We start from the raw sequence: 27,253 nt of genomic DNA on the forward strand, positions 1-27,253 counted from the left end.
GACAGCATGTTAGCCTGGTGGTTACACATGTTCAGTACCCCTACCTACTTGGCATCCTTTGTCAGTTGTGAATTCTATTCTTTTGCTTTCTTGGTTGGTCTCTGGTATTCTCAGTTAAGCACCCTATCAAGGTGTGTGCATGCCCTGGCTTCAAATAAAAACAACAACACAGGGATTTTCCTATTTGGATTGAATCCTGACCACATAGAGAGGCATTTGAAATGCTAACTCTTATTTTTACATCCCCTGGTTTTTCCCTTCCACATGTGTCCACCATAAGAAATCACAGGACAATATTTTCCCACAGCAGTAATTCTCAGGCATTATTTGTTTTCTGTATATTTCCACTGAGAGACGTCAGGTCAAAATGATGTCACATGAGCCACACTGGTGTTTCCTCTTTTAGGGACTCTGTGAACAATGTTAAATCTGGACACCTGTGTCTCCAGGATCCCTGGTAGCTCAGTGGCTAAGCACTCAACTGCTAACCTGAAGGTCTGTGGTTGGAACCCACCAGCCATCTGCTTCTCCAAATGTTGACAGTCTTTGAAACCCTATGAGCAGCTCTATTCTGCCCTACCTGCTCGCTAGGCGTCAGAATAGAAAGGATGGTTTTGGTTAATTCTGTCTTTAATAGTACGTGGATATAGTGAACATGTGGGCACTTGAACATGCTGGGCTACAGTAGTCCTGTTTCTTTTCTGTTTTATGGGCATTTGAATGATCATTGTTGAATTTATGGACATGGTTACAGAATTCCTAATTGTAAACTAAGTGGCTTAAGTATTAAAACTCGACATGAACAACATTATCGTTTTTTTTTTCATTTATAGGTAGAGATAAGAAAACGTGTAGTGTTAGGTTCTCCTTAGTTACCAAAGACTTGGTTCTGACCCTGGGCAACGCCATGTGTGCAGCGTGGAACGCCTCCCGTGGGTTTTCTTGGCTGTGGCCTTTCAGAAAGAGAGTGCCACGCCTGCCTCCCCAAGGGCTTCTGCATGGGTTCAAACCACCAACCTTTCAATTGCTACTTTAATACTTAGCCATTTGTACCACCACCCAGGGAGTCTGGTAGTCATCAAAGTATCTCAGTTTTATTTAAAGAAATATACTCAAGCACGGCATGAAATCAATAAATTGCAGGTTTCAAAGGTGATATTAAGAGCATTTACTCCAAGTGCAGATCTCTGAATTTAGAAGAGGGAAATCAGGACTAGATAAGGTAAACTTTATGGATCACCAGACTAGAGACATGGGTGGACACTTCCAGTCCCTTTGTTTTTGCGTCCCTGGGATTCGCTGCTGGAGAAAATGAATGGGAAAATGTTCCTGAAGGATTACTTTCCGTGGCGCCCTGGTCTGGGCTGTCCTAATGAGTAAATTCATACTCAACAGGGAAAATTAGCATAAGAGTCCTTCAACTTCCTTCTGCATTGGTGTTGTCGGGTGGTCTGTGTTAGTGTATAATTTGTTAAAAAAAAACACACACAACAAGAAAGCCTTTCCTCCATTTTTACTATTAGGTTCTGTGGGTGGAGGGCTGTTTTCCAGAAAATGGAGGTCTCACATAGGCAAGAGTAAGGATTGTTTCTTCATATTTTACTTACACTGATGAAAACAAATCTCCAACTGATAAATCATTAAGGCATTATAAATACTCTTTCATCTTCTTGGGTGGTCTGTGAGAGCCACATAATTGAAGAGTTGAAAACCGTTTTTATTCCTTCTTTCTTCCCATGTTATTAGTACAGGAGGAGACCATAAAAAAGTGCCGCCAGAAGGGGTTTAACTGTTACTGAGTCAACATTTGACAGGCTCCCTCTATTCTGTCATTTCATGCATGTGCTTTTTATGAGTTTTATAGCTTTGTGGGCTTTATTTCAGGGCTAACCATTATGATAGCTGATCCACAGCCCATCTCTCTGTCTATATGTGTGGAGTGGTTAGTGAAAACTCATCATTAAGACAAGTCCCCATTTCAGGGAGCAATAGAGGAATCATCTACTCATCTACTGTTTAATCTAGGGTTAGGTAACAGGAAATCGCTTCCTTCTGTAAGGTACAATGTTTGTATTCTTTTGTTTTGCTTTATCTTTGAAATATCAACAAATGACATCCATTTTAAAACCTTTGTAAACAGTGAAACTTTAGGTCTATTTTATTTATTTAAGTTGAAGTTATAGGGACATTTTGAATTTAAATATATGCTAGACTTTTGTTACTATACTGTAACTCAGTTTTCATTCTTATGGTTCATTTAATTCTCACTAGAATTAAATAGGAAAAAATAAAAATAATTAAGTACATTGACGAAGGTACAGGACAAGAGAAAAAATATCAAGTTTTAAAATAATTAGTAATGTTCTCCTTTTTAATGTATACTTGTCAACTACCTGGGCCATGTAGAATAGGGAAGCGTACTCATAATTTTCTACTGCCATCGATTCGGTTCTGACTCATAGCTCCCCATAAGCGATAGAGTAGAACTACTCCTGTGGCCTCTCAGACTTAAACATTTACAAGGGTGGAAAGCCTCCTCTTTCTCCCTCAGAGAAGCAGGTGGTTTTGAACTGCTGACCTTCTGGCTAGCAGTCCAAAGTGTAACCCACGACACCACCAGGAATCCCTTATAGTACACTGAAGATTCATCTAGAACAAGCTATCCTCCAATTCTGACTTTAGAAAGAGTTGATATCTTTCCAGTTTTGACGATGACTCCCCACTTCCCCCTGCCCCAGAAATGTGAAGACCTTAGCTTCATTCTTTTTCAAACTTATATATCTATTATATCCTTAAACCCCATTTTGTAAATTAGGATTCAAAGATATTGGTTGAGTTTTCTCAAGAAATATGGCAGATTTTAGGTGAGAAATGGTACCCTGTTACCAAACTGAGCATGCTCTAACTTCCAGTGTGACCTCTTCCGACTATTTCTTATGACCTTTGCCTTATGGCATGGAAAGTTCAGATCTACACTGACCATCGCCTCTAATTTCCTGCATCTCTAAATCTTTCCTGACTCTCCTTGTTGATTTTTTCCCATAGCTTTTTCATGTGCAAAATAATAGATATGGTGGTAGCTTTTAGGAAAGCCATTGGATGAGCCCTTGTATAGTTGCCAAATTCCTTACATAAATAATAATATGTTAAAATATTTTTTGAATGCTGACTTCTAGAGTTACTCCTTTGACCAAAGTATAGTCTGTAACTTTGCTTTCTTCTGTAGATAGTATAATTGACTTATTACCCTTGTTCAAATCCTGATGGAATCAGCACTTTTTTTTTTAAGGAAAAACAAGTTTCGCCTAATGTTTACAGTTGATCTTCACATACCTGCGGTGTTATAAAAGCTTCAATTAGCCAAATAGGACTCATCTTGCCAGAGAACTCTGGCTGTTATCAAGTGACTAGTTTTTGTATAAGGAAAAAGTATATAGATCTTGCTTGACCTTTATTTATAGATTTCCAAGACTGACATTTGTTACTAATGATTATTCAGAGGATTTCAGACAATTGGCAGATATTTATGTAAATGGTCTCATTTTATTGTTTTTGTTCTAATTTGATCATATGAAAATGGTAATGTAGAGAATACCAGTGAATCGCTTCCATTTGATTTCAGCATTTGGAAAGTGTCTTAGTTAGCTATTGCTGCTGTGATAGAAATATCACAAGTAGATGGCTTTAAAGAGCAGACATGCTAGAAGGCTGGAAGTGCACATTCGGGGTGCCAACTGTAAGGGGAGGTGTTCTTTCTCTAATCATCTCTTGGGAAAGGCCATTACTCCCTGGAGATCTACATTTGTTGTGGCACCCGTCTTCTCCTGGGACTAGATCGCAACCATATATGCTAACCCTGTATGCGTGACAACTGAATGCAAACCTTTGACAGTTACTCTTATTGAATTCATTCATTTGGTGGTGTAGTATATGATCTAGTGAAAAACACATGAAGCCCTTACAAAAGGCTATTAAGTAAGTAGAAGTAAGCCTGTGCTTGCCTTGCTAGCTTGCTTATTGGCTAATTCACCCTGCCTGTCTATAAAGAACTACACATAAACTTTAATTATAGAGTTAATTTTGATATGCAACCCTTTGGTACTTATCTTCAATTGGTTATTATTATCTCCTCCTTACATCAATATCTTTATGTCTTTTAGATTTATTGCTAGTTAGGGTCTCTAAATCATGGCAATCTTAACCATTCCAATTTACATATTGTTTTATGCTTGGAAACTCGGTAGTATAAACAGTCAATGTGTTTAGCTGCTAACTTCAGGTTGGATGTTAGAGACTACCCAGAAGCATCCTAATAGGAAAAGCCTGACAATGTGCTCCTGTAAAAAGCCGACTCTGCAGAGTGCACTTCAACGCTGACATATGGAGTCATCGTGAATTGGAATCAGCACAGTAGCGCTTCAGTTTCTGTTTAATAATGGGTTCTAATTAAATGTGCATGGCATGTTCTCTACTTCCTCCCATTGCCTTTCCATTTTTGTTCTGTTCCTATGACTGGTATACTAAATGCCTTTACAAGGGTAGCACAGAACAGCTTCCATCTTTGAATTTCACTATCTGCCGGTGTCAAAAGGCAAGAAGAGCCATATCGGCCATATTGCCACAAAGCCCCTTGCCCTTTGCATCTATGTACCAGGAAGCCAGGTTGCTGCTCAGGCTCACAGTCTGTTTTGTCTCATGGTCTTCTTGCCAGGCCTCTAGTCTCAGTTTTGCTACTTTGTTCTGTCCCATGGTCTCTGTGACCCTTGTCCCTCTGGTTTCAGCTTCCTCTACTACAGACATAGATCTCAAATGTGCTCCATGGCTGACTCTTCTTCCTTGATGATCCTGGGGGTTTCTCGGTCCCTGCTCCCAAGATAGCTATATCCTTATAGCCAGGAGATTGACAACTAAGACTGAGCAGTCGCCTGCCTTCATTATTTACTCCCCAAATCCCCCTTTGCCTCCCTATTGCCCACCTCCCACCCCGGCATGCCCTATAGCCTCTTGTATCAGTTATTCTCATTATGTCCCCACTCCTCCTGTGCTTCACAGCTGGGAAGCCCAGTGGAAACAATGAAACATCAAAATCTCACTGAGATGGTAAGGCTAAAATCATAACAGTACAAAGATGATAAAAATAATGCCTAAGAAGGGAAAAATAGCCATCAACATTAAAAAAGCCAAGGAGGAAATTTCTGTCACGGAACAAGTAAGAGATACTTGGCCCCAGTATAAATTCAAGCCATGTGTATAGGGGGGTCAACTGACCAATTATGGAGTTCAATCCGCAAAATCAAGATTACAATGGTCTCTGCCTGATAGTAAGCCTGTTTGAGGCTCTTGGCTTTTACTCGAATAGATCTGCAGTCAGCTCAGTCTGACTCGATACTCTGTAGATGGCTTTTGGGCTCATGCTGTCCTCAATATCCTTCTACAAATTGGATGTTTATAATTTTACCTCTGATAAGTTTCTCTTCACCCTATCCAAATTTTGTAATTGTCATCTTTCGATCACACAAGCCGGTGTGCTTCTTTCATGTAGACTTAGTTGACGCCTTATTTAGATGGCTGCTTGTTTGAATACAAGCCTTTGAGACCCCAGACACTATTCTGATTGATAGCTGGGCACCATCTACTTTCTTTATCAGACTTTGCTGTAGCACCCAAAAGTTCAGTGACTATTTCGAAGGTGAGTATCGAGCAGGGTAAATCGAACCCTTTTATTAATGGTCTTTGCAACTCCCACCAAATGAATGGGTAGGACTATGCAAATGTAAGGTGCTGATAGTCAATCAAGGGGGTTGGGCAGCTTGCTGTTAATGCCAATACAGTACAGAGTGTCTGGTGTCATAGCTCTCTGCATTCTGGCTTGAAGAGGTTCAGTGCAGGTGTCTCAAGTCCAAAGGTTACATTCTGCTCATGGCTCTTCTTTGTTCGCGGTGGTTGGATTATCCTTTGTGCCTCTAGGATGGCTTCTTTGAACACTAGAAGGATAGCCAACCTAACCACTCCCCTCCTTGGGGTTCTACATGCCTCATTTGCAGGGTAGCACCCCCAAGAAGCAACAGAGCAATGGCAGCAGAAGCAAGAGCACAAGACAGAGGGGTGCCCTTCCTAGTCCACGGGGTCTGAAAGTGGCGTACCTTCTTTGATGGCACAGCGGTTTACCTCTGAGCACACTAGCATGTGGGGTGCCTAGTTTTCCAACACATGGCGTTAGAGGTGCAGCACTTTGGACCAAGACTACTGGCAGAATGAGGTTCCTAAGGCTTTTATTGGCAGAGCTAAAAGAGTTCTGTAAGACTAGATGGAACAGGGAAGAGGCTAAGAGGCGAGGGGTCTGGATGAGCCTTCAGTTACCTGAAAGGGAGCTATCCAAATAAAAGAACTAGATCCTCAAATGGCTTTGAACCTGAACTGTAAACTACTACTTCCCTAATAAGCCGCATAGCAGCAAATATTGTCTCTTAGTCCTGTGTGACCAGGGCAGTGCATTTTCAAATCCAGCAGAGAAGTAGAAAATGCTGTTGGAAGGATGTTGGTGTCTGAAATGGCCAAAAGGCTGGAGGGTGGAGGCATGTCTGTACTCAGCCTTGGGTTGATATTGATGGTGCATCTACTCCTTTCCCCTAGTGCAGTCAGAGGGCCAGGACTTTTCGGCTCTTCTATGGCTAATTTTAGCCTTTTTGGTAAGCTTGCCTAAGAATTAGAGAACTCAACTCAAAGCCTTGCAATTGATTTAACATTTCATTCTTTTTCTACCCTGATTGCCTACAGTTTTCTTCTTTAAAGACTACTTATGATTGGAAACACTCTAGAAAATATGGAACCTTGTTGCCCTACAGAGAGTAACATCAAAATTGAGAGATAATCATGCCCTGTAGAATCCCCACAGATAGTACAGTAAAGCCTTCATTGACCCTGGAACTATCAGATCATGCCGATGGAATGTGATTTTACTTGTGTTCTTTAAATGTAACATGTATAAGGGTGCTTTACTCAATGGATGTACATATGGATTGTGATAAGAGTTGTGTGAGCCCCAATTAAATGATTTATTAAATTAAAAAATAGATAAATAAAAGTGAAAAAAAGCTACAATCTCTATAAAAAGAGATGTTGGTAAGCTAGTGTCCTTGATGCTCATGAGTTCAACTGGATGTATACAGCGTACTCAGCAAAAGACATGAAGAACATTTAATACAGCAGAAAATATTAATTTCACATAGAAAATAATTGGGTGTAAAACTACATTTTTAAATGTATAATTTATCTCAACTTGAGTAATATATAATCCTATTGAGCCAAAAATTTTATAAACTACTTAATGACTGTATTTTATACAGATTAGCAATTAGAATTTTTAAAATTACATTGTGTACAGACTTTGATGTACAGACAGGCTTTCTAAAGCCATTGACATAGAATTTTTTTTAATCTCTCATGAGTACAATTGTAATATGATAGAAATAGAGAATCTACTGTATGGAGAGTCTCAGTATGCTGTTGGCTCTTGATAGGAATATTAATTGGCCCCTTTACCTGTAATACAATTCTCTTCAATAGTTGATTATTTTCTGTGGTCATTTTATTGCATTAGCAACAGTTCCGCAATGATATGGTATTCTTGTCCAATGCATGGCTGTGTTCCTTCAGAAAATACGGTGAAAATAGGAAGCACGGCTCAATTTCATGCAATCCAATAGATGCTTTTCTTAAAACTGTTTGGTACCACGTGATACTTAGAAATAATGGCAAAGTGTTCTCCCAAATGTTGTAAACCTTTCATGGCTACTTTCCCTGTTCTTAAAAGTGACCCATTTCTTATTTTGAAAGTAAGTTCATATCGCGTGTGATCTAAACAAAGCATTGTATTTTCTTATGCAAATAACTTAGTTTGTAATACCATGTTCTCCGTGAATCCAAATCATGCACCGCATGATTTGAAATGACTCAATGTCTTTACAGATCTAATTTTGGTATATTTGTATCTCAAATAATTCGACAACTCAATATTTTGGCTTAGCAATCCAAATCAAATTGCAGTCCAAGTAGCAGGCTCTCACACTGGATGTACAGAGACTTGACAAGCAATTAGCAATGAATATTTAAGCATCTTCATTACCCTTGCATGAGGAATACAGATGGTATTTAGGGAGATGGCAACCAGAGGGCACTACTGTGAATTATGTTTCTATCATTAGGTCACCTGACTATTGGAAGACTTTCTCTGGGCCCCATGCCACTCCTATACTTCTACTAACTGGCTGGAAATATAGCATGCATTCCAAATGTTTTAAAAGTACGTTGCTTCCAGGAGATTTCTATGGGTGGTCATGTCTTGGGAAGATTGCCTCCAATTTTCCCAGCACATATTTTTTAGGCATACCAAAATCCAAATGCCAAGACTTTATAGGGGTTCCGGAGAATAAAAATTTCTTCAGAAATTATGCTGATCATTTGCTTCAATTTGCTAAATGTTATGTGCAGAATGTGCAAAGGTGAATCCACTGTCTTCCTAAAGCTAATGTAGATGACTCAAGAAAAAAAGCTTTGGATGGTTCTACTTCCAATGGCAGCTCATTGAAATTGTCTCTTTTTAAGGAGAAAACAACACTGGAGAGTCTGACTCAGCAATTGGCAGTTAAGCAGAATGAAGAAGGAAAATTCAGCCATGCCATGATGGATTTCAATATGAGTGGAGATTCGGATGGTTTGTAAAATTACTCCTATGTGTATATCTGTTCCAGTAATGTACAGAAGTTGTCTACCTCAAATTAAAACTACCAAAAAACAGGCAAGGCCTCCTCATGCCTGATGCTGCTGTCAGGAGCAGTTCCCATGGGCCACGTTCTAAGTGCTTTGCATGAGTCATCTCATTTTAATACCAAGCACAACTTTGGAGGTAAATACTATTGCAAACAAAAAGTCAGATCTTCAGGAATTTTGCATCATTTTTCCATGGTCACAGTCGTAAGTGCCAGAGGCAGGACCTGGATTCAAGATGATGGCTTGATTCTAAAGCTAATTCATGTCCTCAGTTTCCATCTACTCTGCTTTTTGCCTTCCCTAGTTCTTATGCCCAAAGCAGAATTTTTGGAATTTTGTGTCTACCATCTCATTTTTAACCTTGTAAAATGATCAGAATACATGGCTCAAAGGACATGTTGGAAGTGGAAGCCTGGAGTCTTTTCCTCTCCAGCACACAACTCAAGTGCCTCACTACCTCCCATAACACAACCAGTCCCCAGCTGAACAGCCTCGTGCTCTACTCAGGTACCTCGACTCTCTGTCTTCAGTTCACTCATGAAATGGACAGACTCAGAATGCCCAGTGGCAACTAATTTGATACTTTGATTTCATTTGCACAGCCAACAAGGTAAAAAGGAAGTTGTCCCTCTTCTATGTGCCATGAGTGAGAATCTTTCTCTAGTGTGCGCTGCCAGACACAGTGCAGCTCTCAAAGTGACCCCTACTGCAGAAGTTTCTGCATGTCAAGAAGACTGCGCTAGTACAAGATGGAGGGATTCCCCTAGGATACCCCCCAAATACACATTTACTCTTTGCCTGAGCCATCTAAACCTTTAAGTTTAATTCTGCAATAGCGGAAAGATTAGACAAACAAGCATTTGAGGAGATAATTGAATCAACATGCAAAGTACACACAGAGAGCTTGTTTGAGTTTGATAAATTCACATAATGTTCATTTTATTGGTTGTGTTGCTTTAAGGTGTTAGAACAAGAAAAGACAGATGTGCAAGTGATCATCTGCTGGTTACAACCTCGTTTTAAAAAGATGTTGGCATACATTAGCACTTGTTTTTTCAATAAAAAGGCAATTACCGCTAATAATGCACTTCACAAATTTTAAATTATATAAGAATGTTAAAATACATCCCAAGGTGTCCAGTATTGAATCATTGAATTTTTGCTCTTATTTGTTAAATTAATGTATTATGCAAATAAAAATATTTTCCAGTCTTCAGCAGACCAAAGAGCATATTATAAATGAGAAATACTGACAGTCTACCAACAGATATGCTATTTGTTTATTGCTATAAAATATTCAAGCTTGAATAAATTTGGTCAATTCATGTCCTTCAAGGTAAGAAAGGAAGAGAGGAAGAAGAGTGTGGAGGAAGAAAAAGAGATCTTTTTATTATTATATATGTATATATATATATTTTTTACTGCTCATAGATACTGGAGAATCCTCTGAATGCTTTAAATTTATAGATTTTCCCTAAGTGCATCTGATCTACTTTCTCTGGTAATAATCATGGAATGCCTAGTATTCGAATTCTTCAGAATTCTGTAGTTTCTTCCATTCCTTATTGTTGCTGCATAAATCTAAGTATCTCTGGAGCTGTTTGATCTGATGAAGTCATTCTAAAACCATGCATAAGCCCTAGAGGAATTAATGCATCCTTCAAGCATTCCATAGTGATTCTTGGGTGGTGTTTAATCATCAGTGAATCTGGCTGTTTGAAATATAACTAACAGTGAATCTCTTTGGATAACGTTAGAATGTGAAGGGGGATTAAGAACCTAAAGGGTTTTACTTTCCACTGTAAATATATGACTAGATCCATTCGGAAACCAGAATACTGTTCGTATTTCTTTTCCCTTTTCCCAACCAATTCCAAATATCTTTTGAGTGTAGACTATTTTTGTTTGTTTCATGAATTAATTGACATGTAGCTTCAAAGGAAATCCAGAAGTAAATGAAGAACAGGAGAACACCTCTTACTATATGTCTTAATCTCATGATTTCATCTAGTAGTGTTTTTATTTATAGAAGCTCAGAGCGAGGAAAGGCATGGATGCACCACAGTGTGCCTGTCTTATGCAGCTTGCATAGACCTTCACTTACCATCATCTGCTCTCCCGAATAGACAATGCTTTCCCTGTGTTGTGAGTGGCATGCCTGTTCAATACATCTGCAGCACCAGTTGCTCCACCGGAGAAAGGGGCTTTCAACTCCTATAAAAAGTCAAGTCGCAGGAACCCACAGGGACAGTTCTACCCTGTCCCATAGGTTCAAGATTAGTTGGAATCAGCTCCTTGGCAGTGAGGTTTTTGTTTGTTTCTGGACTAGCATGCCCATTGAATTAATCCATGTCCAAACTTTACCCCAAACAATATCTTCCAAATTTCTTGAGTGCTCTTGAGAGCAAATGGAGAAACAGTTCATAGTCCATTGAAAGAAAGGAAAGCATATGTTTTAAATGCAACATCTGCCACCAGTAGGCTTATCACAGAAGCCTCAGAAGCGAGCATCTATATCAAGAACCGCCTATGCCATGATCAGATGTGCCTTTTATTTACAGGAGTCCAAGGAAGAGAGCTGCCAAAAGTTTTAACACTAATGTGAAGCTATGTTCCCTGGTTTTAGGAAGTGCTGGAGTTTCAGAATCAAGAATTTACAGAGAATCCAGGGGCCGTGGGAGCAATGAACCCCACATAAAGCGTCCAATGAATGCCTTCATGGTGTGGGCCAAAGATGAACGGAGGAAAATCCTCCAAGCCTTTCCTGACATGCATAACTCCAACATCAGCAAAATATTGGGTAAGACATATGTTGAGTGTGAAGTGATGTGTGGAATAAAAGCACAGTTCCGTTTTCTGTAGTTGTCGAGAGGACCAGGGATCTCATGTTCTCTGGAAGAAATGAACGTAACCCGAAAGGAGGCTTCTTCCTACCGAGGAAGGAGTCTTTATTAATAAAGATGTGGCCACTTTCTATAGCTAATTTAGTTAGGTGGCTTCATAGTGATTATAGTAATATTTTCTCCTGTTTGAAAACCTAAACATTCAATGACAGAGCTGTTCCCTCCCGCTCCCCTGCCCCACCTCACCCCCCAAAAAGCATTCCTTTCTCTTGAGCCATGAGATCTCGCATTTGACAATTTGTATTATTTTCTTTTGTAAACTAGAGTCAAGCTGTTTACCCTAAGATCTTGATCCTGTCCCATCTTCCCTGTTCCCTTAAGGCAGTGGTTCTCAACTTATGGGTCACGGCCTCTTTGGGGGTCGAACCACCCTTTCACAGGGGTGACCCGATTCATAACAGTAGCAAAATGACAGTGATGAAGTATCAGCAAAAATAATCTTATGGTTGGGGGGCCACCACAACATGAGGAACTGTAAGAAAGGGTCGCAACATTAGGAAGGTGGAGAACCATTGCTTTAATTTAAGGCTTATTTTCTACAATAGTATATGAGGTCCACCAAGGGAGGGCAGTTTGTCATGTTTACTAAAGTGTCCTAAGTGGCTGGAACAGTGTTCATGGTAGATCCTCTGTAAGGAATTTTGAGTTAATTTTATAAATATGAGTCTTGGTATTTTAAATTTATTAAATTATAAATTTTTAATGAACTACCCACCATAGTGTAATTATTTTAACATATAACATAGAGATTAGAGAATAGCTGAAAGGAACCATCAGTGATGAGCCTTAGAATTTAAACCTGTGGATCTGGTAGATAGTATGTTTTTAATACAAATAGGAATCATAAGACAATAAATACATTTAAGAGGGAAGATGATCAATTTATGTCCCGCGGGCCACATGCAGCCCCCTGAGGACATTTATCCTGGCCACTGGGTGTTTTCGTCCTGTTTGTTTGTTTGTTTGTTTGTTTTTACTTCAAAATAAGATATATGCAGTGTTCATAGTTTTTTTTTAAACTATAGGCCACTGTTTAAAAAGTTTGAGGACCCCTGCGAGGAAACGAGCTTGTCTTTGTAGAATTCATCCTATGGTTGTAGACAAGTGGGTGAGGTGTTGGTTGCTGTAGTGTTATCGTTGCGATTTAGTGTAGATTCTCAACACCAAAAAGTGCAGCGTGTGCAACTTTCAATTTATCCTTTCAGTACCTGTAGGCGTTATTTTCAGCCCCCTTGACGGGAGCCTTTTCTACTGTTGCAGCTTTCAGCTGAATAGATAACAAAACAGTCATTTACAAGTATCCCGAAAAGATGTCCCATTACAGAGAAAGGTACCATTAGGGAAAAAGTACTAATTATAAAAAGACCTTTTATGGACCAAAATAATTCCAAAAAAGAAGGACAAGGAGATTCTATTTCTTTCGTGTCCTTTCTACCATATCATCATCATCACCACCATCATTAGCATCATCATCTTCTTCAAGTAGTCACATGACCAGGTACTGCACAGCTCATGCAAACTTTTGATTCTTCACAGCCTGGCTTCTAATTGACCTGCAGGTTCGGCTTTTAGAAATCACTCATAACATTTTTAAATTTATTTAAGACATTTAAATCCATCTGTCTGCTCCTGGGCAGAATCCGTCTAGGAGGTTCTGTACAGGGTACTACAAGGCAGAATCAAGCCTGTGGGAGTGTGTGTACTTTGGGTTTGGTTTATAAATAACTGGGAATTACATGTGGTTTATAAAAAAAGGTGGTTTCTGATATATAACATTATGGATAGACATAATTACCCCAAGTAGTTATTAAACATCTATAGGTGTTTTTATGCTCCCATACTCTCAGCAATGTCAACAGAGAATACCCGCCACCCCTCCATAGGCATTTGTACTAGAATTTGAAAAGGGACACACATTTAAACATGTGCCACAATTTTCAGAGAAAACAAAAATGAAATCTTTAGATGAGCATTGGCCAAAATAGTATAACCATGCGAAACTTTAGGTCTGTGTATTAAATGTGAGCATTTGTGTATCAGGTGATATCTTCGTGCTAAAGAAAAACTGGAGCTGACTCTTCTGCATCTCTAACTTCACTTAGCTGTTTTCTCTTTAGATGACTTCCTCCTTTCATATCCACAGTCCTGTCCTCTAAAGTCAAACCTGTTTCATCTGGAACACTCTAAGAAACAATGAATCTCTGTCAGTAGGTCCATTTCAAATGCTAAGATCGTGGGGAATCTCCAAATTGGAAATTGTCCGTGTAAGTTTTTAAAAACAAACAAGTGAAAGGCTTTAAACCTTCTTTATATAATTTCATTCTGCTATCCAGATCCAAGAATATGGGTAATGCAAACTGCTGGCTAAGAGTTACTCCAAGGATACACGAGAAATATCAATGGGATGCCATGAAATATTTTAGGATATGTAGCAAATATATATAAAAAAGAAAATATAGAAAAATAAAGCAAAATGGCTGGCTGAACAAAGTCCTTTCTAGTTCTTTAGAGAAAATCTGAAAAGGGCCCTATGAAAACAAAACAACCCCCTATGATTGTATATATAAAAGAGACCCCTACCTAATTTAAGTCTGTTTAATGAAATTGTATTAATTAGGGATATCGCGTTTGTTGGCCTGTGGGGATACTGAGGTGTTTGGGACTTCAGCGTGTAGTCACAGCCTGAGATAAATAAGCGATCTTCAAATATTCACAAGGCCATTTTAAATGACCCATTTCATCTAAAAATACAAAGAGAGCTTGATGTTTTCCTCTTTACTGATTGTTTTGGATAACGGCCTCCGACAGCATGCCGCTAATTCATTCTGCTTAAAACAGGCGCTTGAGCTGGGCTGACATTTTACGTAGTCTCTGGGGATCCTAGTTGACATTTTAAAGGGCTTCTAAGCATTTTATAATACCCTAAAATCTGGTTTTAATAAGCCATTCTGCTGAAATTGTTAACATAAGGAATCACCTTTTACTGTTTGGCACTAGATCAGGAGTTGGGGGACATCTTTTTCTGATTAGATATACAGTAGTCAGAATAAAATGTGCAAATTCATTACAGACCCCTTGGAGTTGACACTGCTACTCATCCTGAACTCTCTGCTTTTATTTTATTCCCAGATTGAGAAGGGAAGAAAACACTTTTAAGGTCACAACCCCCTCCCCTGATTTTGAGAATGAAATGTTTGAAATTGGGAAAAACACCCAAATGTCTATCTCTGTCTCTGTTTTGTTTTCATTTGTTTGTGTGTTTTCTAAAAAGCCAGCCTTTTGAAAACAGCAGGGAGCAAACTCCCTGCTCAGGGGCCTGGAATAAGCAACCAGTCACACCCAAATCAAGCAGATGTTTTTTCTTTCTCTTGGAGGTATATAGGAAGCCTGTTGGCCTAGTGGTTATGAGTTGGGGTGCTAACCACAACGTCAGCAGTTCGAAACCAGTAGCCACTCTACAGGAGAAAGATGTGGTTTTCACCTCCTATAAAGATTTATAGTGTTGGAAACCAACAGGCGTAGTGCTACGCTGTCCTATGGGACAACCGACCAATTCCAAACATACCAATCGGCTAATCCTATTCAAAAGTTAGTATTTAAAAGTGAGAACTGTATTTACCACCAAATGAATTTAAACTCTGTTCTGCACTAGTTATGAATGGACTATTTCACAATTGTGCCCCTGTTAAACTGTCTTTATCTTAATTTTTGGAGGAAAAAAAAAACTCGTATTACCTGACCATGTTCTCAGATGTAGCTTAGGATTCCATGGTACTCTCAAAGAAAATAAAATATTAACTGACAAAGTATTTTGTCTTCTGAACCCAGGGCGACTTTAGAAGCCCATCTATCTGAGACTTTACCTATCTTTATTACCCCATGACTTTAAATATGCATATGACATCACTTTTTCCTCTCCATTTTAGCCAGGCCAGTCTTCTTTCATCCTATCCACCCTTCCTTCGGTAGACCATGCCCATTCTTTTCTCCTCCTCCATAGAATTTAATTCTTTCTCACTCTGTAGGAGTTGTTTGTTCAGGAAAATCCTTCTGAATAGTTTTATTGGCATTTAATTCATGTAGCATACAGATGAACTATCCAACCACATTAAGAAGAATTGTGCAGTTGTCACAAGAATCAATTTCAGAACATTTTCTTCTTGTATTCATTGTTGATAGCTCCCTATTTCCTCCAAGCTCCCGTGCCACGCCCCTACATAATTATTAATTCAGTTACTGCCTGTGTAGATTTACCTTTTCTGTATAGCATATGCAGAAACTCATACAAAGCACACACAGGCACACACACAAAAGAAACCAACAACAAGGAGGAAACAAGACTGAGAAAAACCACAACCTAAAAAGAAAGCACAAAATATTCGACACTGAAACAACTTAAAAATGGGTCCAAGTGGAGATCAAATGATGAGGTATTACATATAACCTAACGACACCTGCCATAATTGACTTTGCACTGCTCTTTGTGTGGTACCAAGACTATTCCCACCCCTGCACTATTGTCAGAGGGAATTCACAGAGGTTTCATGTATGTGGAGCCTCTGCAAAAGGGTTGTGGGCTTCTAGCAATAGATTCAGCATATGGGTGGGTGCTTTATAACGTTCTCTATTATAAAATCATAACGATGGCTCTAAAGTGAACCAGAGACACAGGGGCACCTTTGATACATAGATGGAGTTTAGGCACACAGTTATTTCTGTCCCCGATCTAAGAACAATTATTTCTTAGGACATGGCCCTGCTCAGCAGTCACCCTCATGAAGATACGGGTGCTATCGCAAAGTGTGTTGAAGACACTGTTGGTTTCTGGGATGCTTTCCCCAAGTTCTTGCTACTCAATGCTGAAGGAATGCATGTGACAGAAGCGTTTCTGTCGCTCTTAGGAGGGTAGAGGAAGTTTTGGGTAATACAGTTTCTCCATACGTGCTGTCCCTGTAGAGCATGCATGGCTGCACAGGGGACCGCCCAAAAATGCAAGAACAAAAATAGCCCTCCACGTGTAAAATGGCCAGAAAGGGCAGGCCACGGGACCAGAAGAGGAGTGGCAAACTGGAAGAGAGAGCTCCCGCTATCTGTTCTTGCTTTTTATCCCCTCCTACGCCAACTTGGGGTTAGGTCGTGGTTGCGGGTACTGGACATTCTTAGTGCTGAGTTTAGGTGCATGTTGGATGCAGTGTTGCTGGTTTCTTGTGGACATGCCCAGGTGACTTTAACCTGCATGCCCAGGTGACTTTCACTTGCAGATGCCCAAATTTGGATCTTCCTCATAGGTTTCTAATATGTGCCTGACATCTTTTAAACCCCTTTATTGTGGCATGGCCAGCTAATTTTTGTTTAGCACAAGCATTTGGTGGAAACAACCCCCATTATCCCTAAACTTCCTGCCTGTCAAAACCAGATGGTACCCAGCTAGTAGGAAAAAAATAGCATCTGGAGTCTAAAAGTCTTGTCTTAAAACAAGCAGCCATCTCCGTGAGGCATCCACTAAATCAACATAGAAGAAGCAAAGTCCCCGTGTGATGCAAAGATTGTGATTGATAAAATCCAAACATGAAGGAGGAAATGACATCAGGGCTTACCATTTGAACCCTGCTCACAGGAGGCTATGCATAGAAGTGAACTCTTTGGATCTACAGAACTTCCTACCCTTTCCACAATCATAATTAAAATAATAAATTTTGCAAATGGATGTTAAATACATTTCTCCTACACTAGATATAAGACTCAGGAAAGCCCACATTTGTGTTCTTCTCCATTTTGTATATAGTACCTCATCATGCACATAGTAAACAATATAAACACAATTCTCACATTCTAAAGCAAATTTACTGTAAGGCAAACAGTTTTCCTTCCCTTAAAGAAACATTACTTGATCTGTGAGAACATTTAGTCTGCTGAAGGGACCTGGCAATTCCTGGACTAATTGTGAATATTGATTTGTTTTTTGTGGGGGGTGCTTGTCTATAGTTCGTGAATTCCATCAAAACAAACCATCCTTGATCTGTTTTTCACTGCATTCATATTTGGCCAATAATTCATTCCTGGTGAGCTATTTTCCCATTCCCTGATCTGAGATTCACAAAATGGCATATCTACTTGAAAAAACTCCATGAAAAGAATTGATTCAGCTCAATAATTTTTATAGCTTTATTTGTATTTATCTTTGCCCAAGAATAACCCAATGGCTTTCAAATGTCTCTAGAGAGGATAAAAAAAGACTTTGAGATTGTAACACCAATAGTATGACTCAACTACTGATTTAACATTGGACAATGCTTATTATGCAGAAATGTGAGCAGGGATCTATTTTTCAAAAGGCTTTATTGTTGAACTGCAACTTGGATAGATTTTATAGCATAAACTACTACTGACTATTTGAATTAAATTAATATATATTTGTAAGTCTGTATACCACCTTCAGGATCCCTGGTTAATAAAAATAAACATTATTACTTCCAGTACCACTACAAACATGCATACTAAGAGAATAAAATCTTTACATCAGTGTACATTAAGAAGTGTTTAGAAATAATCTTTAAAGTTCTTTTTCTCAGCCCTACTTGTATCTAAACCAAACTGGAGAATGAACAGGAGGGGAGAAAACATAATTGCGTTATCCTTACTAACCAAGACCACTTCACAGGAAGTGACAGCTTTAAGTAGTATTGGAAGTGATTTATTGAGTGAAAAGCATAATGCTATTACATTTAAGTCCCACCCTCATTAGATCAGACAAAAGAGGATGAGTCGCAAAGTCTCCTTGCCAGGGTTCCGCTTCAGACACGCCCAGGTTGACTCCAGGCCAGACGTGCTTACGCGGTAACCTGCGCTCAGTGGAGGACGGCAGACACTGTCTCTTCGCAATACACACGCCGTCGTCTCGGTAACGCGCCTTCCAAAGGAAGGACTCAATCCAAAAGGAGGCTTCCAAAGGGATGTGCAGGACCTACCAGCTGAAAATGATGGGCGCCTTTTAAAGATTTCAGAGAAAATCTTCCTAGATTTTCTTAAAGGACACGGAAAAATCATGGGGGCTTTTTTTATGAAGACGTTTGAAGAACATTGAAAACGGAATTGGTGAGAAAAAGGAAAGGGAAATTACACAACAGAGTTTTGGTTTGTTTGCCGTATGACAGTGTACCCGTTCGTTCTCCAAAGGTAGCAACGGTTGTCCGAGGAGGGTTTTATTCTAAACCCTGCCCATATACGGTCCTGATCTTGCCTCGTAGACTTTGTTGTTGTTTTTATTATTCCCCACACTCACAGAATACTAAACAGAAGCACAATGTGCATCCCTTGAAGATGCCCACGCTGCCATTTGGCTAAGTAATCCGAAGAAGACAGATATATTTGGGGAGGGGGTGGAGAAATGTATGGACCTAGATGAAAGACATATCAAGACATAACGTTTGATCATTGTGTTTAGTAAAGGTTGCTGCCATTTTGTATGGTACTTTTTAATTTACTCTCAAATAATAGGAGGGCATACATGTATGTAAGGGCTACGCATTGTGACATGGTTTAAATTCTGTTAAACCTGAGTTTGTGCCCCAAGTCTGCTATCTAACAATTTTGCAAAGTTGGGAAAATTTTTCATCTATTTGAACCACAGATTTGTCATCTCTTAATATAGATGTATGTGTTACCTATCTCACAAATTTGTGGTCATAAGTAAAAATGAAAGAACACATATAAAGTTTTTAGCATGGTGTATATTCATTAATGTTATTTTAATTATTAAATTTTCCACTGTAATCATTCATATAAGCTTTCGTACACACACATGCACAGTACAACAGCCAGTACCTCTGAGCTTGTAGAATCTCAATTCTTGAGTCTTTGAGTCAAACTGATCAGTTAACAACATTTTTACTTACTAGTGTTTCGCTCTCAGCGATATATCTTTTGAGGATGCTTACCAACTGGGTAAACGGGCAACCCAACCTTCCTTTCTTCCCAGGATCTCGTTGGAAAGCTATGACAAACCTAGAGAAACAGCCATATTATGAGGAGCAAGCCCGTCTCAGCAAGCAGCACCTGGAGAAATACCCCGACTACAAGTACAAGCCCCGGCCGAAGCGCACCTGCCTGGTGGACGGCAAAAAGTTGCGCATTGGGGAGTACAAAGCGATCATGAGGAACAGGAGGCAGGAGATGCGGCAGTACTTCAATGTTGGGTACAGACAATTCGGTCATTTTCTCATAAGGAACACTTCCTTCTATCTTAATGGGTTACCAAGCAAATGTGTTTAGCCCCAGAGCAAAATTTTGGAAAAGAACCCCAGCGCAGTGTATTTTCAAAGACTCCCCTCCCCATAGTCTCTTGAAAAGAACAAAAAGACACATGCATGCTTACCTACTCCTAGCGCTGAAGACAGTGGCTCTCCCACGAGCCCTTTCAAAGCTGGGTTGGAAAACAGAGATTCTTAAAATTAAAAAAAAAAGACAAACAAAGATTCGGAAAGTACATATCTTTTGAAAATGCTGTTTAAAACTTAGAATGATTGCTAGCAATTTCCCTACTGGGTATTTATTCCGGCTAAAGTTTCCTGGTGATCAATTCTAAAACGATTCACAATGTAGTTGAGAGACTTCCGAATGAGAAATTATCTTGAAAGGAAGAAGCAGTTGCGTGTGAGCCCTGGACAGCCTCTGTGGAGCACAGTCCTGGGGGAGTGCGCCCGCGGCCCAGCCAGGCTGTGACCGGGAGGGCTCCATTGTGATCAGGGCGCCACTCTCCAGTGACCAGGCTTCCCACAGTTGTAAGCCCCCCAAGCCGCTTTAGTGTGCCCCCAGTTGTTCCCCCAAACCAACACACCCAAAGAAGTAAGGAGCTCATATTGGAAACAGGAATTAAGTTTTCAATCACTTGTTAGGATAAAAATTAATGTTCTTAAAATAGCCACAGAATAACTTACCCAAAGCTCTGTCAAAATCCCTTTGAAATAATTTGTCGGTTCTGTCCAAAGAGACGTGATTGATAGACAACTAAACTATTCTTCTCAAAGCTGAGTGCAAAGTCCAGAACATTCTGGATGAAGGGAGACATAGGGATGGATGGATGGAGACATCTATAAATCCATTCCCGCTCAGACTGCCTACAAATTGGGGGGAGGGGTCCGGTGCAAAATAAAACATGGGCCCCTTACTTACAAATATTAATAATTCCAAGACACTGACAATAGAACTTTAAACCAAGTGTGGGTCCTTTGTCAGCAAAGGGCTTTCTGTGACGTGCAGGTGCTATTTTACATCCATGAGCCAGTCCTGTTTCCTACCCTATCTAAAACTGTTTTAGGAGAAATGTGATATTGTTCAGTTCTGGTGAGTTCTGGGCCAAAACACAAACACAAGGCCAGAGTAGATTCTGACTCACAGAACAGAACCGCCCCACAGTGTGTCCAAGACTGTGACTCCTGATGGAAGCCTCCTGCCCCGTCTTTCTCCTTCAGTGTGGCTCTTGGGTCGCATCACCAACCTTTGAATCACAATTGACAACATGATGGCAGCGAGTTTGGTTTGGGGGTGTTTTGTTTGGTTGGCTGGTTTTTTGATGTTTGATTAGCAGCAGGGTACTTTAACCACTGTTCCACCCGTTTTCATACAAGTTCAAAGTAGTAAAGGTTTATCTTAAGAGCATTATAGAATTTTCTCTGGGGTTTCCACCAAAATATGATTATCTTTAAATTCAATTCTTTAAAAAATTAATTTATGTTGTTGTATAAAAATATATATTACTATCCAAATATATATCTAGATATAGACATAGATATTTGAATAGTAATAAATTAAGGATCAAATGGCTAATACATTTAAGCACCTTGTAATCTTTTGAGCACTATGCAGTGCTCTGGAGTCAAAGTAAAAAGCAGTCTTTTCAGCGTTAGACAGAGGATGAACATCCATCCATTCCTTAGAATTGGCTATTACTAAGAATGACTCAGATGGGTTTAGATAAAGCCCTCACTGAACTGTCTTTTCACCCATGGTTCCTTTTTGGTAATCTCCCTCTGACAGGCAACAAGCACAGATCCCCATCGCCACTGCTGGTGTTGTGTACCCGGGAGCCATCGCCATGGCCGGAATGCCCTCCCCTCACCTGCCCTCAGAGCACTCCAGCGTGTCCAGCAGCCCAGAGCCGGGGATGCCTGTCATCCAGAGCACTTACGGAGGGAAAGCAGAGGAGCCGCATATCAAAGAAGAGATGCAAGCTGAGGACATAAATGGAGAAATTTATGATGAGTATGATGAGGAAGAGGATGATCCGGATGTAGATTATGGGAGTGACAGTGAAAACCATCTTGCAGGACAAGCCAACTGATAAGGGTCAAAAAGATTGTTGTGACCTTAGGACTTGAAGAAGCCCTAACTGGCTCCTCCTTACCAGTGGCCAAGCACATTAACTTTCTCATACACTGACTGTTACTTTAACTGTTAGTCTTAACTAGTTGGGACATCAGCTGACTAATAGACCTCAGCCTCAAAAGGCTTGGAAAGAAAAAAAAATACAGCAAGCAAACAACAATATCAACAACAGAGATTGAAATAAGCTATGGGTAAAATAATGCCAGTAATTCAGCTGCTACAACCAAGCACTGAAGTCTTACCCGTCAACTTCTTCTTTTTTTTTTTAATAAACTTTATGGCTGTTTGTTCTACAATGTTCTAGAAATTCTCACTCAGGTACACAGTGCCAACAAGTGGCTTGTGAATGTGTTTTGTTGTTTTGTGCTACAATTTTTTTAAAAAAGAAATAAGTTTTGTTTTGTTTAGGGGGGGAGGGGTTCTGGCTTCCCCCCCCCCCCCTTCTTTCTTTCCCTTTTCTTTCCTTCCTTCTTCTCCGTCTTCTTTTTTGTAATGCACCTGACAGAACGAGATGAATTTCTCCTTACTCCTCTCCACCTTCTCCAACTCTGTACTCTAAAGATGGAAGTGTGCACATGGGACGAGAGGGGAAACGAATCCATTGGTAGCTTCCTTGCTGTCCGCTGCAGAGCAAGCAAGGCTCTTCCTTCGAGGACGGTCTTCATCTGTTGCACACCACACTACACCTTTGAGCAAGTGCCAAATTTGTACTGACGTGTTGACCCAGTTCATTTCCCCCTCTTCTTTCCCTGTTCCTTCTTAAGTTAGGACAGTGTTATAACTTAGACAATCCCTTGAAAAACCTGAAATACCAGCAACTGGTGAGATTTGACTTTTTTTTTTTTAATGGAAACTGTAGGTGCTGTTCTCAGGTGAAAAGAGAGAGAGAGAGAGAGAGACATAAGAAATTTAGAGAAAAAATATTTTCTGATCTTGGATTTTTGTGTGTGTGTATGTGTGTGATTATGGTACTAATAGGAATAATGTTGGACCATTGTGAGTTAAACCCACATCTGGGGATGAAATCCCACATCCTCCCAAGTGACTGGTCTGGAAGTAACCTTGACCTTGACTTTGCACTTCAAATGACAACCAGTTATAGGGCTCAAAAATTATATTTTAAATTTCTAATAGGATTCTTATTGGATGGATCAGGTGGCCCTGTGTAATAGGGATGTGTGCATGTTTAACATGGAAGATACTAGCAAACCGCTCCCAGATGTCCCTTCCCCCTGGTCAGTCAGCCCCACTAACTTTTGCTACTTACTGGTTTCTATTTGCTTTTCCTGTTTGATAGAGCAAAAACAATCATTGTTTCCATTGAGTTCATTTGGCTCTTTTCCAGAAATGTTGGTTTAGCTTATTTCTTCAACATTTCTTTCTTTCCTGAACAGGAAATGGATCTCATGGTTTAAGGCACTTATTTCTCCCTCCACAAAGTGGGACAGAGACCATTTGCATTTTGTAAATGAGCGCCTTGTGGATTTCATACAACAAAAAATAATTGATTTAAAGTCACTGCCGCTGGCAAATATGGCGCTTGCCTCCACCCAGTGACCCCGGCCCACTACCCTTGACCTTGCAGTAAGAGCAACTCATTGGCGTCCAGCTTTTGATTCCAGCAGAGTAAGAGCATGGAGAAACAACTGATGGTGATGGGACGACTTATTTAGATTTTCCAGCCATATGCCAAGGCAATTGTGCAGCCTGTCCAAATCAATGCAGAATCACTTAAAATCAATGGACATTTTCTGTATTAAAGCATCAGGTAGTAAATACTCCAACCAGTAGTTCGGATGTGCTATGGTTTCCACTCCAGATATCATGTTCTTATCCCATCCCCAAACACCACCCTAATTTTTTTTAACATATCAATGAAAAAAATCCATTTTATTTTTCTCTCTCTCAATGACTTGCTCTGGGTTTTGCTTGGAGGAGTTGATCATATCCTGCATGTCAGAGGTTTTGTTTTGTTTTTCTGTTTGTTTTGGATGACTGTTTCATTTGAACTGCCTCTTTTCGATAGTGTTTTAATGATGATGATGAAAATTATAATAATAATAATAGTAATAATAATAATAATGGTCAGCTGTTCCCAGATTAGTAAGTTATGTATAATTTATTTTTATTTCTCCCTTTTTATTTTATTCTGCTCTGATTTGGAAGTACAGCCAATAGGCTGTTAGGGATTTACAATTAATTTCTATCACATATATACATACATGGATAAATGCATGTATATATATATATACACACATACTGGCACACACAATTTTACTTCTCATTCCATAATTTTCCCTTTTAAAAAGTTTTTGGCCCCTAACAATGTCAAGTTCTTGTGTTTAATACAAAAGAGTGGATTAATGGGAGGGTAGTGCTCAATCTTAATTAACTTCTGCTCTCATCACTCATTTTAGTTATTTAATTGCCACAGTCATCTAGAGCCAATTTTTATGTTTTTGTTTTGTTTTTAAGCACTCTGGATAAGGAAAAATAATAGACACTTGTTTTATATCGTTATTATGTACAATGTGAAAACAGATTTTTAAAGGTTTGTTCTCTGTCTTTGTTAACAGATTCTTTCAGACTTATTGTGGGTTCACCTTCACGTTTGCTGGGTACTTACTTTACACCATGTTATAAAGATGCTTTGTTTTCATTTCATGACTTTGGGCTACAAGAATACTTTGTTTTAGCTCCAGGTAGATGCCACTGGGGGCATTCGTGGTGGAAACCAATTTTAACACACTTCTCAGTGAGTTGACAAAACACTTCTGTTTGTTCTTTGGTTGATTGGTTTTTATTTTGTTTTATTTGAAGGGGACAATGAAATTGTCAATGGTGACCTTTAACTGCTGAAATTCAGAAGCTAATTTTATTTCCTTAGGTGAACAGCAGAAAGACTAAACTGTGCATGGACTGAAACAAAAACCAGTTCATAGCCTTCATTCTGTTCTCTTGTTCCCGAGTTTAATTTACCAGGTGCCCCAATGAGTTTGCTTTTATGCCCCTCAGAAGAAAACAGGAAAAATTAATATAAGTTAATTATATTAATTTTAAAGTGCTTTGAAAGTCATTAGTTGAAAGGTGCTATAAATAGCAACTTATGTTAATACCGTTTGATCATTTCTTGTCTTGCTTTATATTTTTCTTTATTGTAAAGGATCCTAAAACCTTGTACTCTTTCTGTACCCCATTATGATCAAAAAGTGATGGTAAAAGAGATGAGTCAAAGTAAATTACACCAGGCGCGATCTTCCTTTTTTCGCCTTTCCTACTTACCCCCTCGCTCTTGCTACCTTCTTCTCTCTCTCTCCTCTCTCTCTCTCCCCCCCTTATCTCTCTCTATCTCTCTAATACACACACACACCCATACACACACACACACATCCCAGCAATGAATGAATAAATGTGTCAGATGGGGGGAGGGGGGTGCGTATTGTAATCAGCTTCCCTTAAAACTGTTATAGTGTTATTCTAAGAGAACATCACTGGTGAAAGGAGGTTAATGTTGTTAATTATGAATTTCTAATTAATTGGGCTAATTACTATAACTGGAAAAATATAAAATTCTTCTTCAGTACCTTTATGCCTAGTTTAAGTCCATTTGAAAATGTATTTGATATCGACTTAAAAGTTAACCAGGTGTACAATCCCTCCCAAAGAGCATAGCCGTCATTCTGAGACCAAACCCTCTTTAGAGAGGACACGTGTAAAGGAATATTGTTTGATGAAATTCTTGCATAGATTTGATTTCTGAAGTAGAATTTTACCTCAATTAAATCCATATATAGAAAATTCCTTTTAACCATTTGGGAGCCAATTTCAGATATTTCTCTTAAATCCAGAAGTTGGTACCATTCCCAGGAGAAGACTCTTCACTCACATGTAACCATCACATATAATAACCGGTCATCATTTTCCCAGATAATTTATTGACTTATAATACGAAATCGTGTATTTAGAAAAGCAGGTTTATGAAATGTGCATCAAGTCAATAGTAAAATAACATGAATGGGGGTGCAAAGAAAGGTGCGGAGCCCACTGAAAGTGGGTCAAGTGTCTGTTTGTCGTATAGGGCATGAGTGTTTGTTTAGTCAGGCTTTACAGTATTTAATTTTCACGTTACGTATAACCAGCAGTTTCCGAAGTTGAAGATGATGTTTTGCTGAGTTTTCTACTGATTGAATCCTCTCCTCCCCAGTGTTTCTGTCACTGGTTCACTGAACAGTGTTTATCTAGCTCCTCTGGCTCTAAAGCTCGCAGTCCTTTCAGCATTGGGGATTTTACCAGTAATAACGGGGGGAAATAGAACAGAGACAATCAAATGCCTGGAGCTTAAAACAAAGTATGTGCAACCTACCATCTCACTTGAAATTTAATAAAATAAATAATTATGTAAATATAACATAGAGTTATAGATTTATATTTTGTTCATAACACATAGTGTAATATAAGTTGTATATTTTCATGTTTTGGGTTTTATGTTATCATTCATGTCACAATAAAAATAAAACAGGAGTTTACGTACTCTTTTAAAAAAACGTGGGTTGCCACCAACCTTTTGTTTTTGTTTTGGGGGGGTTATTTTTGTTTTTTTGCATTCTTTTTCCCCCAGTATTATTGCCATGCAAGGCACCAATAAAAACAGCAAATGTGTTCTTAACTATTATACTGTGTTTCTTTTCCAATTCTTGTTATGAAGGTTGAAAAAGACAAAAATATGGGGGGGGTCATATTTCAATATAAATCAACTGCACTCATTAATAGGTTTGACTTTTATAGGTGGACATTAGCACAAGGAGAGCCAGACCTTATTAAGATGCATCTCAGCATAGCTTTACTTTAACGTTAGCACGTAGCTTATGTCTAAGGGAGTCTAATTCACTAGAAAGCCCTGCAGCCTGTGCCCCTGCAGTGTTGTTTCCCCAGCCTTGACAATGCTGTGTGTGTGTGTGTGTGTGTGTGTGTGTGTGTGTGTGTGTGTGTGTGTGTGTGTGTGGCGGGGGAGGGGGGGAGGGGGCGGACAAAGTTTATACCTCAGAATTGCAGTTCATCATGTTCTTTGTATGGAAATCTCTATGTGTAGGATGATAAAGTAACTAATAACGCTAACAAAATTTCACCTTGCTGCTATCTAATTTTCAGTAACAGATATTTCTGAACTTTTCACTCGCTGAATCTTGGATTCTACACAT

At 39.3% G+C, this 27,253-nt stretch overlaps 1 protein-coding gene across 5 annotated transcripts in view; it reads left to right on the forward strand.

The window, feature by feature from the left end:
• Window positions 1–26,701, forward strand: part of SOX5 (SRY-box transcription factor 5) — a 1,186,854-nt gene extending 1,160,153 nt beyond the window's left edge. For all 5 annotated transcript variants that reach the window (XM_075551990.1, XM_075551991.1, XM_075551992.1 and 2 more), the window contains 4 exons: window positions 8,605–8,713; window positions 11,396–11,569; window positions 19,651–19,867; window positions 21,708–26,701. In XM_075551990.1, coding sequence (XP_075408105.1) covers window positions 8,605–8,713; window positions 11,396–11,569; window positions 19,651–19,867; window positions 21,708–22,011 — 804 coding nt within the window. In that variant the 3' untranslated portion in view covers window positions 22,012–26,701. The remainder of the gene's footprint in view (window positions 1–8,604; window positions 8,714–11,395; window positions 11,570–19,650; window positions 19,868–21,707) is intronic.
• Window positions 26,702–27,253: the final 552 nt, after the last annotated feature.

Source organism: Tenrec ecaudatus, chromosome 6, assembly GCF_050624435.1.
Source record: "Tenrec ecaudatus isolate mTenEca1 chromosome 6, mTenEca1.hap1, whole genome shotgun sequence".
Taxonomy (NCBI): domain Eukaryota; kingdom Metazoa; phylum Chordata; class Mammalia; order Afrosoricida; family Tenrecidae; genus Tenrec; species Tenrec ecaudatus.